General features: G+C 41.1%; 1 protein-coding gene across 2 annotated transcripts in view; it reads left to right on the top strand.

The window, feature by feature from the left end:
• Positions 1 to 17,429, top strand: part of SLC4A7 (solute carrier family 4 member 7) — a 100,526-nt gene that overhangs the window by 76,360 nt on the left and 6,737 nt on the right. For both annotated transcript variants that reach the window (XM_019508780.1, XM_019508781.1), the window contains 9 exons: positions 2,051 to 2,212; positions 4,233 to 4,346; positions 4,936 to 5,097; positions 5,381 to 5,632; positions 9,119 to 9,187; positions 9,688 to 9,861; positions 11,134 to 11,265; positions 13,029 to 13,129; positions 16,449 to 16,556. In XM_019508780.1, the coding sequence (XP_019364325.1) occupies positions 2,051 to 2,212; positions 4,233 to 4,346; positions 4,936 to 5,097; positions 5,381 to 5,632; positions 9,119 to 9,187; positions 9,688 to 9,861; positions 11,134 to 11,265; positions 13,029 to 13,129; positions 16,449 to 16,556 (1,274 nt within the window). The remainder of the gene's footprint in view (positions 1 to 2,050; positions 2,213 to 4,232; positions 4,347 to 4,935; positions 5,098 to 5,380; positions 5,633 to 9,118; positions 9,188 to 9,687; positions 9,862 to 11,133; positions 11,266 to 13,028; positions 13,130 to 16,448; positions 16,557 to 17,429) is intronic.

The raw sequence follows: 17,429 nt of genomic DNA, 5'->3' as shown, positions 1-17,429 counted from the left end.
GGTCCTATGCAGCCAGGGAAGGGGTTTAAACCTCCTTCCTCCCTACCTCAGCCTGCAAGCCCCTGGCCATCCCCCCAGTAGGGAATGGAGGACAGAAGCCTGGCAGGGGCTGCCCCCTATGCAGACTAGGGGTGGGGTCCTGTGGGGGCCTAGGAGGGGGTTTAACCCCCCCCTGCCTTCAAGTGCTGGCCCTGGGTTGGGGTCTGGCCAGGTGCCCTGCTCTTTGCTTGAGCTGGGTGACAGAAGCCTGGCAGGTGCTGCCCTCTGTCAGACCCAAGCTGTGGTCCTGTGTGGGTCTGGGAGGCGGTTTGAACTTCCTCTCTCCCTACCTCAGTGTGCAAGACCTGGGTCAGGGTGTGCCCCTTCTCCCCCCCTTCACTCGAGGAAATGATGGGGCAAAAGCCTGGCATGGACTGCCCCCATCTCGGCACAGAGCAGGGGGGCAAAGGCCTGGCGGAGACTGTTGCATTCCTGCACTGGGCAGATCTTGACTGGGGTCCCCTGCGGGCCAGGGAGGGCAGTTTAAAGCCCCCTTGCTCCTGGCCTCAGCCTGCTGAGGCTTGGCCATGCCCCCTCTGCTTGAGCAGGGAAGCTAGGAAAGCCTTGGAGTGCTTCTCTCCTTCCTTCCCTTTTGGCAGTGACTGGGAGGTGTGCTCTAGCAGCCTTCAGCTTCTGGCCTGTGCCACTGCAGGCATGTGGCTGCATTTGCAGTCAGAAGTGAATGACTGTTCACATGCTTATTAGTTTAATCTATGCATGTTAGTCAAAACTGCAAAGATTGAAGTGATTCAGCCTCTGGCTTTTTGGCTGTCTGTACTTAACCATGGTAACAATTCTGATCAATGGACAAGTGAAACCCAGAAATTTATAAAACCAAAATATGGGAAACTTTCCAGGTCAGCAGACCAAGCCCAAAATTTGACGTTGCTCATAAACAAATCAGTTTAAATTTCCTGTTTCTCACTTGTTTATTTGAAAGTGTGGATTATTCTTTCAATTGAAATGCTTGGATTGTGTATAGGCTGACAGCCAACTTGTGTTGCTCATGTCTTGTTCTCTTAGGCTTCTGTTGCATGTTACATATATTAGGCAATTAACTGGTTAATTGTATAATAAATTTAGACTAGCCACATATCCAAAGTAATTGCCAATGTGTAGCTCTAAGAAGAGCCTACCAGCTACAAAACTAGTGCTTGAAAATGTGTAACAACGGTATAGCTGGTTTCTATCCAGCTTTAATTTGAACTTGTAACAAGGTCTTTTTACAGTTTCTCTGTATCCACCTGTTGTATTGTCATATGCTGAGTGTAAGTTTTGACACTAGTGGGGCTCTCTCTAAGACTATAACAGTAATACTACTACTAATAATTGGGATTTCATTTTTTCACTCAAATTTGTTATTCATAGGCAGATTTTTTTTTCCCTGGTTTACATGGAGAGATCCTCACCTCTCAAAAATCAGCTTTAACTTGCTATTTAATTCAACAGTATTCCTTCTCAAACAGTACAGTTTAAAAAAACAAACAAAACAGCTTTCCAGTTATAAAAAAATCTTAAAGTTTTGTAGGAAGAACTTAAAGTAGAGAAGAATCTCTAAGAGGATAAATATAAGCCTTATTATAAAGAAATGGGGAAAATGGAGAGAGAATTTAAGTGAGGGAGCCCATTTCAAGGTCATCTTGAAAGATGATTTTGCATGAAATTACTTGCCATACTGGGGTTGAGCCTGCAGAATCTTCCATGATGATGACATCATTTTGAAAAACAGGGTAGAAATAAGTTAACTGTGTTAATGTAATGCTTTCTGTTTATGAAAACACCACCTTTTTGTACACACAGGTTCTGGAAATATTTAAAATTCAGGTTTTGATGCTGAATCTAAGGGGGCATATAGTCAAATCACAATTACTTAAAGCTTTTATTATGGGAGTGTCTTTTCAGAGCAGTTCTTTTTCTTGGATGAGTTTAAGTGAGAGGGCAGAAGATAAATTGATTATTTGAATGAATGTATTTTAAACAATTTAATTAATTTTATTGTCTTGTTTTGCAGGAATGTAAGACGTTTAAGGGTGCATTTCTTGGATCAGCTTGTGGTCATCATGGCCCATATATTCCCGATGTTCTGTTTTGGTCTGTCATATTATTCTTTACAACATTTTTCCTCTCCTCTTTTCTCAAGCAGTTCAAGACCAAACGCTATTTTCCTACCAAGGTAATTGGGGTATAGCCACAGCTTGTTTTGTAACAAGTTTTCTTGCTCACAGTGATGAACTGGATTTTCTTGCATGCCACAGGTTCCCAAATAAGACATGCACCTTATCTTTGCAAGGCAAAGCATAGCCACAGACCAGCTCACGACCCCTCAGTCAGTTCACTGGTTGCTCCAAGTAAAAGTTAGTGTTAATCCTTTCACTGTCACTGAATTAGAAGCAGTTTTTAGCTGGACAGCCAAAAGCTGCTGCCAGTTCAGCAGTGGCGCAGAGAAGGTTAACACTGCCACTGCTGCTTGATAGCTGGAGAGAAGTGATAGCCATTACAGCATAGTGCTTACATGCCTCTTCACTTGATGTACCCTAATTTTAGAGGGCTGATTTTTTTGAGGCAGGAAAAATGTTTGTGGTGTGTGAGTAAATGTGGTAACTTACTCACATGCCTCTTTTTTGCTTTGTGATGTAATTTAAGAAGACTTTTGCTTTTTTTCCATGTCAAACATTAGAATTAGAATTTCCATGTCAAACATTAGCCCACTTTGACTGCTTGATTTTGGTCAGGAGAAGAGAGAAATTAGTGCTGAAAATTTTCAGAATCTTTTTTAAATTAAAAAAAAAAAATCATTGAAGTGGAGGGTTCTGATGATGGTTAAACAGGTATAATTTCAAGGGTTTTTAACAGTCAGTGAACTACCTCTGATTTTTGTAGTCACAGTAATGAATAGGCTAAGTATTCAAAGGTGTAATTAGGCCTATGGATCTGTACTGGTGTTACCAAGTGATAATGTTGTTAATTTTCCTCATTTAACACAGATAAAAGAGATCGCTAACTTTTAATGTCAGAGGTCTGTGAGCACTTATTTAACATTATTATCTAATTCATTTTTCACGACCTGAAACTGTTACACTGGTATCCATCAATCAGCTGAATACAAAGTGTGTGAATGGAGATTTTACCGAGCAGTTCTGCAACTTTATATCCAGGAACTTCCTTTAAAATTACAATAACAGTATACCATTTAGAAATAATTAAGGGGGGAGGATGAACAGTGCCTCATAGAGAAGAGACGAGAAGGATTTGCTAATTGGTAGTTGATTAGTGCTGCAGTTCTTCTGTATTAGGGAGTCCTCCTTTGGGGTAGCCTCTGCAGTATATTGCAAGCTGGGAAACTTATTGCTACTTGTGTAAACATCTTGCAGAATATCATGGCCTTTTTCTGGTCAAGTTGCTCAATATCATGCATAAAAATCAACTATTCTTGGTATGCAATGTTTGAGAGAGGACTGGAAGTTAGACGGTTGCAAATTAGATGCTTCCTCTGTGTGACCATTCTCTTGTGTGTTGATGTGGGGCACAAATCCAATTGGGAAGCTGTTTTTGAGGGACTGGCCCTAATTACAAATGGAACCAGAATACTTCTAACAGCCTGGAAGGAATTGGTTTCCCTCAACAGATTATTTTGAATGGGATTTGTTGAAAACGTTTCAGTCGCATTAGTGTGGACAGTCAGCATACGTTTTGTGCTATATAGCATAAGGAGATACTAGACTGAGATATCCTGGACCTGCTTGCTTTTGATTTGGAAGTAGTGTGGTGTTATGGACTTCTGCTGTTCAGGGTCTATCACATGTTTCAACATGATGTGGCTTTGTCATATAAGCACATTTCCTATAGAAGTGATTCCCAATGGGTGTGCCAAGGCACACTAGTGTGCTGTGCAAAAAGGGCAGGATTGGGCCCACAGACCAGTGAGCAAAGTGTGGTTTTAATCCAGAAAAGAAGTGTTCCCCGGATATCAGAAGTATAAGAAACATTGTTCTATAGTAACCCATGTCATTGGTTTCAAGCTTACAAGTCACTTTAAGGGAGAAGAAATGTGGAGTGTCAGTAATGGGCCTTAGGATTTCTGATGGACCAGATCACATTTTGTATTAACAATTTTTTAAACTCCATTTGAATTTGCAGAAGTTATTGAATATAGCAATGGGAATAGCTGATATAACGTACTTTCTTCCTTATAGGTGCGCTCTACAATCAGTGACTTTGCTGTGTTTCTAACCATCATGATCATGGTTCTGATCGACTACCTTGTTGGAGTTCCGTCTCCTAAGCTGCTTGTCCCTGAGAAGTTTGAAGTAAGAAATAAAAAGTGTTTCTTCCTTTTTAAAGCATATAAATGATCATCAGTCTTAAAGATAACGGAACGATGAACAAGTATATAGTTGAATAAGGAAGAAGCAAATGGTTTTTTCCTTTCAATAGGAATGCAGCTTAAATCAACGCTTTTCCATGCTTTTTCTTAGCTTCCTTCTACTTTTTAATCTACACTTCTGCTTTTGGTCTGTTTACCTGAAGGAGATGTTTTTAATGGAAATCCTTGTTGTTTTTGTTGGAAAGCACAGATTTTTTTAGGAGCAGTATCTGGAAGCTAAAGCTAAAGAAACTTTTTTTTGATTTTTGTCTGTTAAGTTTTCACACAAACCATGCTTTTGTGCGTCTTAAAGCTTATAATGTTGTATATATAGTAGTCAAATACATCACTTCTTCAGTCCTAGCCATTTTGGAACTTGAACATTATTGTTTTGTTTTAAATTATATGAAAGCAAAAGCCTTATCAATCTAATTTTTTATTACTATGGAAAGCATTTATGGCAATAAAACAGTCTTTTTTTTTTGTTGACCACCTTCAATCCCACTACTCATGGCTTTGTGGTTTTTTTCCAGCCCACTTCAAAAGACAGGGGATGGTTCATAGATCCCCTGGGAAATAATCCTTGGTGGACACTACTGGTAGCTGCTGTTCCTGCTTTACTCTGTACAATTCTTATTTTCATGGATCAACAGATCACAGCAGTAATCATAAACAGAAAGGAGCATAAGTTGAAAGTAAGTTTTACTTTTATTCATTTTGTAATGTAATATAAATTAATTTGTGGACATAAGTTAAAATTAGTGCAAATAAAACGTTTTCTTTTCAAAATTAGGATAAGGTCTACAAAACAAAATTAAGCTGAAACTGTTAGCACTCTTAGAAACCTCTAGATAATAGCTTATTTCTCTCTTGTTGTTTGTTGCTAAGTTATGGGCTAGTGAATATTGCAGCACAAAGTAAAAGATCCTAAAAGATGTTCAGTTTTGTAGAAAATGTCTTTCTTTCTTGACTTTACAGAAAGGCTGTGGCTATCACCTTGATCTGCTTGTGGTTGGTGTTATGCTGGGGATATGTTCCCTCATGGGCTTGCCTTGGTTTGTGGCTGCAACTGTCCTGTCTATAAGTCATGTCAACAGCCTAAAAGTCGAATCTGAGTGCTCTGCCCCAGGAGAGCAACCAAAGTTCTTGGGAATCCGGGAGCAACGAGTAACGGGGCTCATGATTTTTGTTTTAATGGGGTTATCTGTGTTCATGACCTCTGTATTAAAGGTAAGATTATATTGTTCCAAAACATACACCTTTATTTTCATATCACAATTTAGTGTTTGATCATTTCAGCAAGTTTAATGGTAATAAGACAGTACATTTAATTTAGAGGAATCTTTTCAAAAGAATCTGCAAAGATTTGGAAAGGAGGAAGAGTGGGAAGAAACAGCACCTTCAAGAGTCTGATTTGTTTATAATTAATAAAAATTCTGCAGGTCAGGTTAGGGTCTGTTTGTTCCAGATTTTTCCCTGGGTGACTTGAGTGGGTTTTCATAGATGAAAATTGGTTGGTAATGCACAAAATTGAGTACAATCAACCTCATCTTTTCTCTTAACTGTGTTTGTTCTTCAGCACTGAAAGACGTTAAAACTTGTCACTAAAGGGTGCAGACGGAAGTGACAGTTTTACCCTGAGCTGGCCACAGACACCAGTTTATAGCTGTGACCAAAAACAAGTGCACCACTGTAGACTGTTTAAAAAATGGCTGATAGGGCGAAAATGTGACCCCCCCCTCATTGCATGAGGTATCAGATAGACACTTCAAAATGTAGCGTCTTTTGTAACTTGTCTTGGAGGTCCCAGCCTGTAGCTGTTTTTAGGATGGGAGGGGAGGAGGGAGCGGAGAGAGCTCAGTCTGGGGGGCTTTCAGTGCTTCCTGGAGGATGGGGAGGGTGTATTGGAGCCCCTGCAAGGTCCAGTTCACCCCACCCCACCCTTCAGCACCAGCGGGGAGCCCCAAGAATGAGCTCCTTTTGCTGCCTTCTCCCCCCTCCCATTCTGAAAACAGGAGCACTGGCAGAGAGCCCTGGCCTTTGCTATGGGAATTTGGCTCCCAGCTGGCAGCTAATATTCCCCTCCCATCTAGAACCAACAGTGAACTTCTGTTTGGTCTGGTGTAACACCGTAATTCGGAGCGCTTTGAAAAACTTGTCCAGAGTTACATCTGGGAACCGCACTTCAGTCTGCATCCAAAAATGGAAACACATGTTTGGGTATATGAAGAATTGTAATACCTAGCTCTTGTATAATGCTTTTCAGTTCTTGATCTCAAACACTTTCAAGTATCATCACTTTGAAAACAGAGGAAACAGAGCTGTTAAAATGCCATTTTAAAACAGTAACCTTTTATATACTTTAATCCATGAAAGTTTGACCATATATGTTAGAAAAAATAATGTTCCTAAACTAATAAGTGGGAAACTTAGGATAGATTGAAGAAATATCCAGACTCAGCCCACTGAAAATAGAAAGGTCATTCAAAAGTCAATGAGAGTGCTTTAAAACAGTACCTCTGGAAATGTACTAACTGGTTATTTATTGTTCTAATGGGTGGAGTGCAGTAGTATAAAGATGCAGACAATTGAAGTCTGACCTATAAAGTTCCTTTCACATCTAACATCTGATTCAATTGTTTAGCTTCCTTGAGGCCTATTACAGATGGAAATCACATAATAGATGGCTGTTTCTTTGGCATACCACTTACTGAAAAATTGAAAAAGAAAATTACCAGTTCTTTTCACTTCTGCTTTCCCCTCCTCAGTGAGACACCTATGCCTTTAGGCTGTCGTGCTCTTGTTCTGTATCTCTGCACATACTACTTGTCAATTTATTCATGCATGATTGAACTTTCTCTTCCACTCTTTTCAACACCAGCGTTGTTGAAATTCTGTGCAACTTGGCAAGTTTTATTTAAGGACTTTGGTTTAAACTTAGTGGAAAGAGGGTAGCGATAGTGAGAATCTTGTCCATCTGTTCAAGCTTTTTGCAGTGTGTTACAACTTTTCCAGTATAATCAGTAGTTAGAGTGCACAGTCAATCTTGCCTTTACATAACCTTAAGTACTTTTTTTTTAGTGTTGAATGGTATGGGAAAGGCCTTGTCCAAGGCCTCCTTGAAGTCAGGGGAAAGACCCCAATCAACTTGAGTAGATTTTAAAAAAACTAATCCCTTTGTCAAGGTAAACCTGAACAGTTTGCAGAACTGGATGGCTCAGTAATAGTAATAGTCTTTCATTTTTATTGACTTCAGTGTAGTCAATAATGACCAAAAATTAAGCTCATGAAATGTAGTATACTGTATACAACTTCCCTCCAAAATTGGGGTGCCTGTCTTTAAGCAGGGAAGCTGATTTTCTTTGCCAGAACTTCACTGCATGTAGGCACAGAAGCATGAGTGACTGGTGCCTCCTGAATCTGCGGGGGCACCCACAGAAGCCACTGGTGGCCATGGCCCTGTCGGGGGGGAGGCACCAGCCCTACCGACAGCATCAGACCCCATCAGGACGGGCATGTGCACCCCCTACCAGTCGCCTATGCACAGAAGGACAAAGACGAGTGACTGGGGACAGTTTGAGTGGCCGTGAAAGGGTTTAACTCTGTTATTGTACTGATCTGCCTTCCTGTTCCTGGAAGACGCTGAGAAGCTGACAGCACTATCTTGAAAAAGCTAGCTCTAGGCCATGACTCTGGAAACTTTTCTTCCCTATATTCTGCCTTCCAAAAACATGGTACATGTCTTATTTGGTGTGGTGGCATGGTATGTGAGAAAATGTAGTATTATGGAAAATGCTTTTGGTAGTCTTGATCCATTGGTGGTCTCAGAAGAATCAGAGAGAGATCCTCTGGCATCTCTAAACCAGTGATGGTGGGTCCCAGGGAGGGTAATGACCAGAGGGTAAGTCACTCTAGATATATGTTCAATGCTCTTCTGCAGAAATGGGGGTTGGATACCTATAGCTTGCAGGCTGGATCTGGCCTGGGAAGAGTCTGGATCTGCCTGCAGCAGCTCAGGGAATTGATAAAACACTCCAGCCACAACAACAGAGGTGCAGTCCCTAGGATCCTATTGCCTGTCACATTCAGTTTATGTACTCTGCTTGAGCAGAGCAGGCAACCCCAGGGTCCTAGTTGCCTGCCTTTTTCTAGGAATTTCCTTCACAGTATCTTCTGATTGCTAAGGAGGTGCTGGGGTGCCTTCTACAGTGGGGACTGGATCACAAACAGTGGCCTGTGGTGGCAACATGTTTCCAACCCCTGCTGTAAAGTATCCACTCCTGCCACTGTCCAGAGATGGGCTAGTAGGCTAGACCTTTGATTGGACTCAGTATGGCACTTAGGTGGTTCTTTTCCAATTCTCAGGAAACAGTTACATAAATGAACACAATTGGCACAAACTAACGTCCTTGTAGGAGTCTGAGGTCAAGGAATGCAATAGACAAACAGAGTTACTTTCTTAATCCTAGTTGTGGCCTCACTAGAACATAGGTGAAACATAGTGATAGGTTTGGCTTATGCTCTCCTGCTTCCTGGTGCTGCAGTTATCCTCTAAAAAACAATAAGGAACCTCAAAGTTGATGTTATTCTGATGCCAAGAAAATAATTCTGATTCTTCCCTGCACACATTTATGTTAACTTGGACAACTATATTTTATCATGTTTTAAATAAATGCAAGCCTCAACTATTGAATTGACAGTCCTATTTTTTCCCAGTTTATTCCAATGCCGGTTTTGTATGGCGTCTTTCTTTACATGGGAGTATCTTCACTAAAGGGCATCCAGGTAAGGTCTAGTTTTGCTGAATAAGTTTATATTTTTGGATGGTGTTTTTCTATTTGCTAAGGCTACTAGAAAAAATGCATCTTTTTCCTGGAATAATCTTTCTAGGAACATAGTAGTTCAGGTGCTTAAGATAAAATCAAAAAATATAATTATCTGAACTCAGTTGCTTTGCATCAAATGGGGTGGGGGGGAAGTAACATACCTCTCTTATGCAAGTGTGAGTCACATTATAGTGTATCATCAGAATAAGAGGTTAGAAACACGTGCCCAGTTTGGCACATGTTCTTCCTGAAGGCATATGAATATGAAAATCCTAAAATAATGTCAATAAATGTGGACAGCTATGTTTTTAAAATCAAAAAGTAGTGACTCGAAATGAATGAAAACTATTTATTTACATTTATAGCTTGTAAAATTAGGCGTTTTTCAGTGGGCTTGGTATCTACTTAGTTTCTTTTTGGAAAATTCCATTAGTTGAAGGTTAATCTTCTTCCATACAGTTTTTTGACCGTATAAAATTGTTTGGAATGCCTGCCAAACATCAACCCGATTTGATTTATCTGCGTTACGTGCCACTTTGGAAGGTCCATATCTTCACAGTTGTTCAGCTCACCTGTCTGATTCTTTTATGGGTAATCAAAGCTTCTGCAGCTGCTGTTGTTTTCCCCATGATGGTAAGTTGTTTGGCTTAATACCTTAATTTTCTAAAACAATTATATCATACAGAATATTTAAGGCATGGGTGCTCAACCCCTGGCTTATGAAGCTACGGCATCCAGCCCCAGGAAGTCCCCACATATCAGGAAATTTGGTGACAGGGAAGTAGTGGCAATTACTACAGCCACCCGTCTCATGCTGCCAGATTCCCAAGTCCTGTGTAGCCAGGTCAGGGCCAGTTCACAACCCCTTTCTCTTGTGCAGCCACATTGAGGCTGAACCACATCCCCTCCTCCTCCCCCTCACCTGCGGCTGCATTGGGAGCCGGGTCATGCCCCTTCTCCCTGTGCAGCTGGATTGGGGGCCATGCCATGCCTCCTTCTCCACAAACTGCCCATCCTGCTGCCCACAGGGCAAAAAGGTTGAACACCACTGATTTAAGAGTTTATTTATAGATGGTAAGAAAGTTTTAGTAAAAATGTTTCACTTTGGAAAACATTTTATTTTTCTTGAAAATAAGCAACGGGCTAAGTTGAATCACTGTAAATGTGATAGAAGTCTTGAGTTTTTGAGACACTTTGGCTGCATATACATGTTCAAATGAACTGGGAGGATCCTCCTAGGTTTGTTTTCTTGGTTGAAAAACTTACCTGGCAATGCCTGAACAGACATTCAAAAACTACACCACTAAAGAGCAGAGAACTTTTAGTGTTGAGGCTGCACAGCCAGGGGGCCCACCCCTGCACACATCTCAGCATGTTCTGCAGGCTCACTCAGTCTCCCTAGAGACCATTGTCAGTGGTCGGCAAGAGGCAGCCCTGGATTTGCTGACCCAGACTGCTTGGTGTCAGCCTGACTGCCTGCAGCACAATGCATGATTGTGAAGGGGGTGTATTCTGCTCCCTCCTTGGTGGGACTGTGTTGTTTGCTGGACTCTGCTGCTCCAGACGGGGAGCACCCTGGGATGCTGAAGAATTGTGCTGTGGTTTCTGTTAGAAGATACTTGGTCTTCCAGGAGAAACTTACAGGAAAGTGATTCAACCCTGGTTGTTTTCTGGGATAAAAAGCCTGAACATCTATACACTTGAGGCCTCTCCTGGGAGAGCAGCATCTTTCCCAGGACAAACTGAGTCTGTACGTGTCCTTAGTTTGTGTGGTCTAGCTGTTCTTCCTGTTGTGAAAGGGGAGAAAAAAATTGTCCTTGGTTAGAGAAACTTAATATCTGGAAATGACCTTATATTTCTGTATAACAATATTTATTTAAGGGTTCAATTTCTGTTTCCATTAAGGTTTTAGCATTAGTGTTCATTCGCAAACTCATGGACTTGTGTTTTACCAAACGAGAGCTTAGTTGGCTTGATGATCTTATGCCAGAAAGTAAGAAGAAGAAAGAAGATGATAAAAAGAAAAAGGAAAAAGAAGTAAGTTTAAAAAAAAAAAAGTCAAAACTAAATTAAATGAAAACTTCCTGAGTTAATTGCAACAGATAGATATAAAATTCTCATTAGCTTATAAGTTGGCAGAAGCACTAGCATGGATTTTTAAGTTAGCATTTAATTTTTAAAAAAATCAAAGGTAATTAACATCTGAAATTCTCTACCTGAGGTGTTTAGTATAAGAACTGATATTTCTAGGATTCAAGGGGAGAAAAGGATAATTATTTAAACTCTATTAGTAATGGGTTATGATTCAGGAAACAAGTCAAACTTAGTGCCAGAAGTAACTTCCCCATTGAATATTAATAGCTTTGGGACTCCCGCTGTTGCCTAGATCAGGGGTAGCAATTTATGACACAGGTGCCACAAGTGGCACAGGCAAGCACGTAGTAGAGTGGGGAAAGGACAGGCAGCACAGTGATAAGTTGGTGCGGGAGCAAAGAACAGAGCATCAGATCAAGCAGGGAGGACAGGCAGCATAAAACTGGACAGGAGGGTTAGGTAAGGGAGTGGGATCAGAGTGCCACTTGGGGAGAGTGCAGGGCTGACTTGTGGCACATCTGCCAAAAAAAAGTTGGCAGCTTATGCTTTAAACAAAGAACAAAATCCTGTCCCTGCAATTAATAGAAAAATATAGTTGACTTTGGGGCTGAGATTTCACCCAGCATGTTTTTGCTGATGTTAAAGTAGTTCATTTTACTGAATTTGCCTGTGTAACTTTTTTCTTTCTCAAAGTTTCAGCTAAACTTACCCTCTCATGTTTAGTTCCCTAACATATTTCTATCAGGTGCGACACTGTCCTGCCCTTTGCTTAACTTCAGATGAATATGGCTAACTACCTCTCTGGGCCCCTTTCCACATACAGGTAAAGGTGCAGTGGGATCTAATGCATGATCCACACAATTGTGCCTCCTTTACACATGCATGGCAGGAGATACGATTGTGGGATCACACATTAGTTCCCATTGCATCCAATCACCAGTGCAGGGGGAGCCTGGGATAATGATTACAATCCCAGGCTCCTCCTGTGCCGGCTCCCACAGCTGACAGCCCAGCAGCCAGTGTGGGCTGCAGGGTTTGCAGCAGGGGCAGTGCTGGGAATGCTGCCTCAGCAACAAGCCTGATCAGCTGTGGGGTTTGCAGCAAGGAGAACGCTGCCCTGTAGTGGACAAAGCTCACAGCAAGCACAGTATTCTCCCTGTGAGCTGTGCAGCTTATGAGGCTTACAGGAAGGGGTCAGTACCAGGAACACTGCTGCCACTGTGAGTCTTGTCAGCTGGGAGCTCCTCAGTTGATGGGATGGATTCAATAATTTCATTAGTCCCATCAGTTCTCGGTTCAGGAGCTTTTCCTGCAGCATCCAATAAGGGAGGCACTTGCTAGTTGATTGGGCTCCCAGCCATAGAGGGGCACTTAGCCATATGTTCAGTTAATGACGTGATTTAGAACAAGCAGTGAAGTTAGTACACAGTTTTGTTTTGTTTTTTTTAAATAACTTTGTAGCTTATTGCTTGCTTTATCATGCCATTAAATGGTTGAATGTGTAACTGGGTCAGAGCTTAAGGCATGATTAACGGATCAAGTGCAACATAGAGGGAGCCTGTATTTCAAATACATAATTAAATTCTTTTTTAAATAAAAAAAAAATCAAGAATTCCTGCTGCTTCTCTCCATCTCTGTGGCTTCAATCAGTTTGCTCTTTTTTTCTGTTTGAGTAATTTTATGAATTTTGTGCATGCGATTCTCAGGAAGCAGAGCAAATGCTTCACGCAGGGGACAGTGAAAGTATGCACCTTCCATATGGAGGAGGAAATATCTTAACGATTCCTGTAAAGACTATGAAATACAGGTATTATGCAACTCCATTCAGCATTTCTACTTCTTGCTTTTAATACAAATAGAAATAATTCTGTTTGATGAAAGAACAAGTTTAACATAAATTTTGTGATGCAGCTAGCTGTGGGGGGGGGCAAATAAGAACTGGTGTGCGCTTCCATGCTATAGAAGGGTGGATAGATGGGGGTAGGAGGGTGTGTGTGTCTTGTGCGTGTGCGTTAATTGCATCTTAATAATTCATTCACATGACCATCTTGAACAGATCAGATGACTCGGTTTCGACCAGCTGTTCACAGGGTGAAGAAGCTGTTTTGGTTAGTTTTCAGAGTGCTTGTGTGTTGCTGTGCATGGCTAATGGTAGGAAACATTAGGTACTAGCATCAGTTGAGCCATATGTTTACCAGCCACTTTGAGTAATAAAATTGAAGTCTAACACTGTCTTTTGCATATTTTTATGTGGAAAAATATGTACACAAGAGAAATAGTTGTAAGACCATTAAACCAAAGCCATTACAATAAAAAAAAAAAGAAAAGTATTCTTAATAGTTTGCTTGAAGCACAATTTAAATCTTGAATAAAAGAAATACCATTTATCCCTTGTTTGCAATTCTCTTGTTGTATATAGTTTCCTTTATAAGGATGAGCAATTTTCTAGAGCTGTAATGCAGATTTTCTTCCTGTTCCCAGGAAAAGTTGCATTGCATTTTATATTGAAAAAGCAAGTTTAATCTAATAGCTAACTTTAAGGTATAGAGAGCTAACAGATTACACCAAGGTAAAAATGGATAGGGATATAATATACACCAGCTGCTTCATGGTAATTCTGTGCATCTGCTCTTACCCTGTGATAATTGAAAGTTTAACTGTGGTAACTTAGCCCTAAATAAGAGTGGAGCAAGGCTGTAACTTACTTGTTTATAGTCTTAGCCAAAACTACATGAATAAAAGGAGAACAAGACACCCATGTCCTCCATCGCTATACTATCTAAAACAATTCCACTGAAAGACTTTCTTGACATAACAATCGGTTACTGAAACCAGACACTTTGATACCTTTTCTCTTCCCTTACAAGGAAATCTCTTGGGCCAAGTTTTCTGCTTTTCTTGGCTAATGTCACCAGCAAATAATGAAGTGCTGGAATTTGTCACTGTCAGAAATACCTTGCAATACAGGAGGAAGATTCCTTTTCTATATGCACCCAAATTAATAGAGAAGGATTGGACCAGGTTTTCCAGTGTTTGCAAGCAGTAAGCACACCTGGGAATTGTTGGGGCATAGGTGCAGCTCCACTTTTACATTTCAGCATTGCTGGGTTACAAATTCATCTCCCAGTGCAATGAAGACCATCTTTAGGTCAACTCTGATTTGAATTATGAGATGGTGCCCCAAAGTAGTCATTTGCTAACTGGGATTTTCTCACTGCCCTCCACCATCATAATCATTATCAGATGCTTTATCCTGCTTTATCAGATGAAAGATGATCATCAAGGCTGTGTTCCCATGACCAGAGCAATTGCCATGGGGGGAAAAAAGCAGCAACACAAATTTGTGCCACTGCTTTTTGTCCCAGCGCATGGGTATAGTGCAGGAAAAAATGTTCTCAGTGGGGTAGGGGAGGCTGGGGCCAGCACCTGGGCCTAGTAGCCTTACCTGAGGTCCGGTGGGCCTCCCAAGGCTGCAGCAGCAGTGATCTGGGCATGCAGAGCCTGGCTCTGGCCAGCCAGAGCTTAGCTTGGCTCCAGAATCCTGGCTTTGAGGACTGAAGTGAAGCTGTACTCCAGCAACTTCTGAGCCCCATCGACAATGGTGCTGGTGCAATCAGAACCTCAAGAAAGATGTTGGGGGGCTAGCGGGTCCCTGCACGGACAGCAAAGCACCCCCAGATGCCCTGTTCTCCTCTACCAGCAAGGAGAGACAAATCCCCCTGATCTCAGTGCTACTTGGCTCCCACCTCCCCCTGGAACTGAATGGGAGCTGGGGCATGGGCTGGGGTTTCCCAACTTGTTGCTGTTCTCCTTCTAACCAAGTGCCTTCAGAGTCAGAGCGACTCTGAGGTGCAGAGGACCCAAGCTAGTGCTGCTGAGCCGGATTGTGATTCCCCAGCTTTGTACCTCTGGGAACTGGCCCTGCTCTAAGATAGGTCCCTGCTCCCCAGAGCCCAGGCCTGACCTCTGTGCCCTTGCTAGCTCCTGGTGGGCATGCGTTCAGATGCATGTATGGGCACAGTTTAATGCACCTAAATTTTCTGCGCGGAAAATTCAGGGTCATTTAATTGCATGTGTAGATGTGCCCACTGAAAATGTTTGTGCGATGGAAGGATTGTCTTACCAAGCTGAGTACCTATGTTAGGCATAAGATGTTCTATTCACTGTTTTCCATACAAAAAGGGTAAAAATACATTTTCAAATTTTCTCTTAGAAAGACGGCTTGATTTCCATTGGTTTGCACCTTGTGGAACACCTTACAGATCAGGGTAGTAGGTTTGAGAGATTGCTGAAATATACGTAGAATGGGCCGCAAAGTGCAAGCTAGTAGAGATTTAGGCCTGGTGGACTCAAATCATTCTTTGAAAAGGACTACATTTTTGGTGAAGAAATGGACTGGATTTAGGGGAGAGAGTGGCAAAGGCAGCAGTGGCTGGACCAAGATGCTTAAGGCTTTATGCCTTTAAGCATATAACCTTGGCCAAAACTGAATGAATATCCACTTAGGGTCAACAAGGCACCTGTGTCCACATTCATCCTTACGAGTGTCCAAATGGAAAAAAACAGGTTTCTGTAATTCAACTTTCAATAAAGATATCCTCACTTCATATCCTAGATCAGCAGAACAACTTAAATTTACAATCTATTTCTAGGTTGTGGGATTTTACAACTTCAGTCTTAAATCATTTAATAGATGCAGTTGTTTCCCTACATATTCTTCTTATCAGATTATTTCCTGGGAACAGATTAGCATAATTATGAATTTCTAAAGAAATCAGTCACTTAAAAAATGAAGTAAGCCTTCTGCTTTTTTTATAACATTTAAAAGGAAAAAAATGACTTTAAAAGAGATGATTACAGGATAAGGTAATTGAGAAATGAGGTATTTAATTTGTATTGCACAGTGGCATTTTAGTTGCAAGATGGCTTTAGGCTGCTTGGATGGTGGGAAACCACCAGTGATTAGGAGTTTTAAATTACTATTTAATTGCGTTGTGTGGAGTAAATTTGACTCAATGTCATTTGTGGCTGTGTAAGAAAGCACTGCTGATGTAAATCTTGTGTTACAAATTTTAATGCTCTTGCAAAGTATTGAGTACTAACCAAAAAGTGTGTTTGTTCTTTAGCACTGATCCCTCAGTTGTAAACATATCAGATGAAATGGCCAAAACTGCACAGTGGAAGGCCCTTGCCATGAATACTGAGAATGCCAAAGTAACCAGAGCTAACCTGAGGTAGCTATAATTACTCACTTGCACATTTTCTAACTGCAGCTTCATGTTTAGCAGCTGATGGCTATAATGATTTGTTTTCTAGAATGTATTTTAATACCTGGAATATGCATGACAGTATTTGTGTTGACATCTTGGGTTCAGGGGACACTAGACATCTGACATACACCTCTTCGGTGACTTTCAACAAGAAGCTACACAACAACCAGTCTGAGTGCCTATAAGGGATCCTTTCGGTTACAATATTGAAATGTAGTCCTAATTTGAAAAAACTTAAAATTTGTTTACTAAATAATGGCTTTCGAAGACCACTTGGGTAAAAGCTTCAATGCCTTTTCTGAAGCTGTAAGTGAAGACGTTACCCAGAACCCAGCTCCTGTTAGCTCCTCTGATAGTGTGCATGTGGCAGGCTGTCTCTTAGGGAGAAAAATATCCCAGGATTTCCCCATTGCCGAGTAATGATGCAAAATCCCATGTGTCCTAGAATTACCATTTTTATAAGAAATTATGGAAATGGGCTAAGGATCAGAATCCTTTGAATGCAGCACCTCTTACAACATTTGATTTCAAGAAGACATACAATATGAAATTACACTACCTGAACCAGGATTCTATCATCAAGTCCGACTGGATCTAGACATTACAATTGGCTTCTATAGATCCTAGAAAGTCTTGGAAGAAGGCCTTTTGGACTCTAGACTGGTGTGATTTGGTAATCTCCAGTGAGGCACCTAACAGAGCAGTCTGGCCAAAGACACCTGAGTCAACACATTCCAAGTATGGGAAACTGAGAGAGAATTTGGAGCAGTCTCATAAGTGTTGAGCCTCAATGAGTCCTTGTAAGATATATATATATATATATATATTTTTTTTTTT

The sequence above is a fragment of the Gavialis gangeticus genome, unplaced genomic scaffold (assembly GCF_001723915.1).
Source record: "Gavialis gangeticus isolate Ggan-Ray unplaced genomic scaffold, GavGan_comp1, whole genome shotgun sequence".
NCBI classification, from domain to species: domain Eukaryota; kingdom Metazoa; phylum Chordata; order Crocodylia; family Gavialidae; genus Gavialis; species Gavialis gangeticus.
The sequence above is the reverse complement of the archived record's forward strand: the minus strand, read 5'-3'. Positions and strand labels throughout refer to the sequence as shown.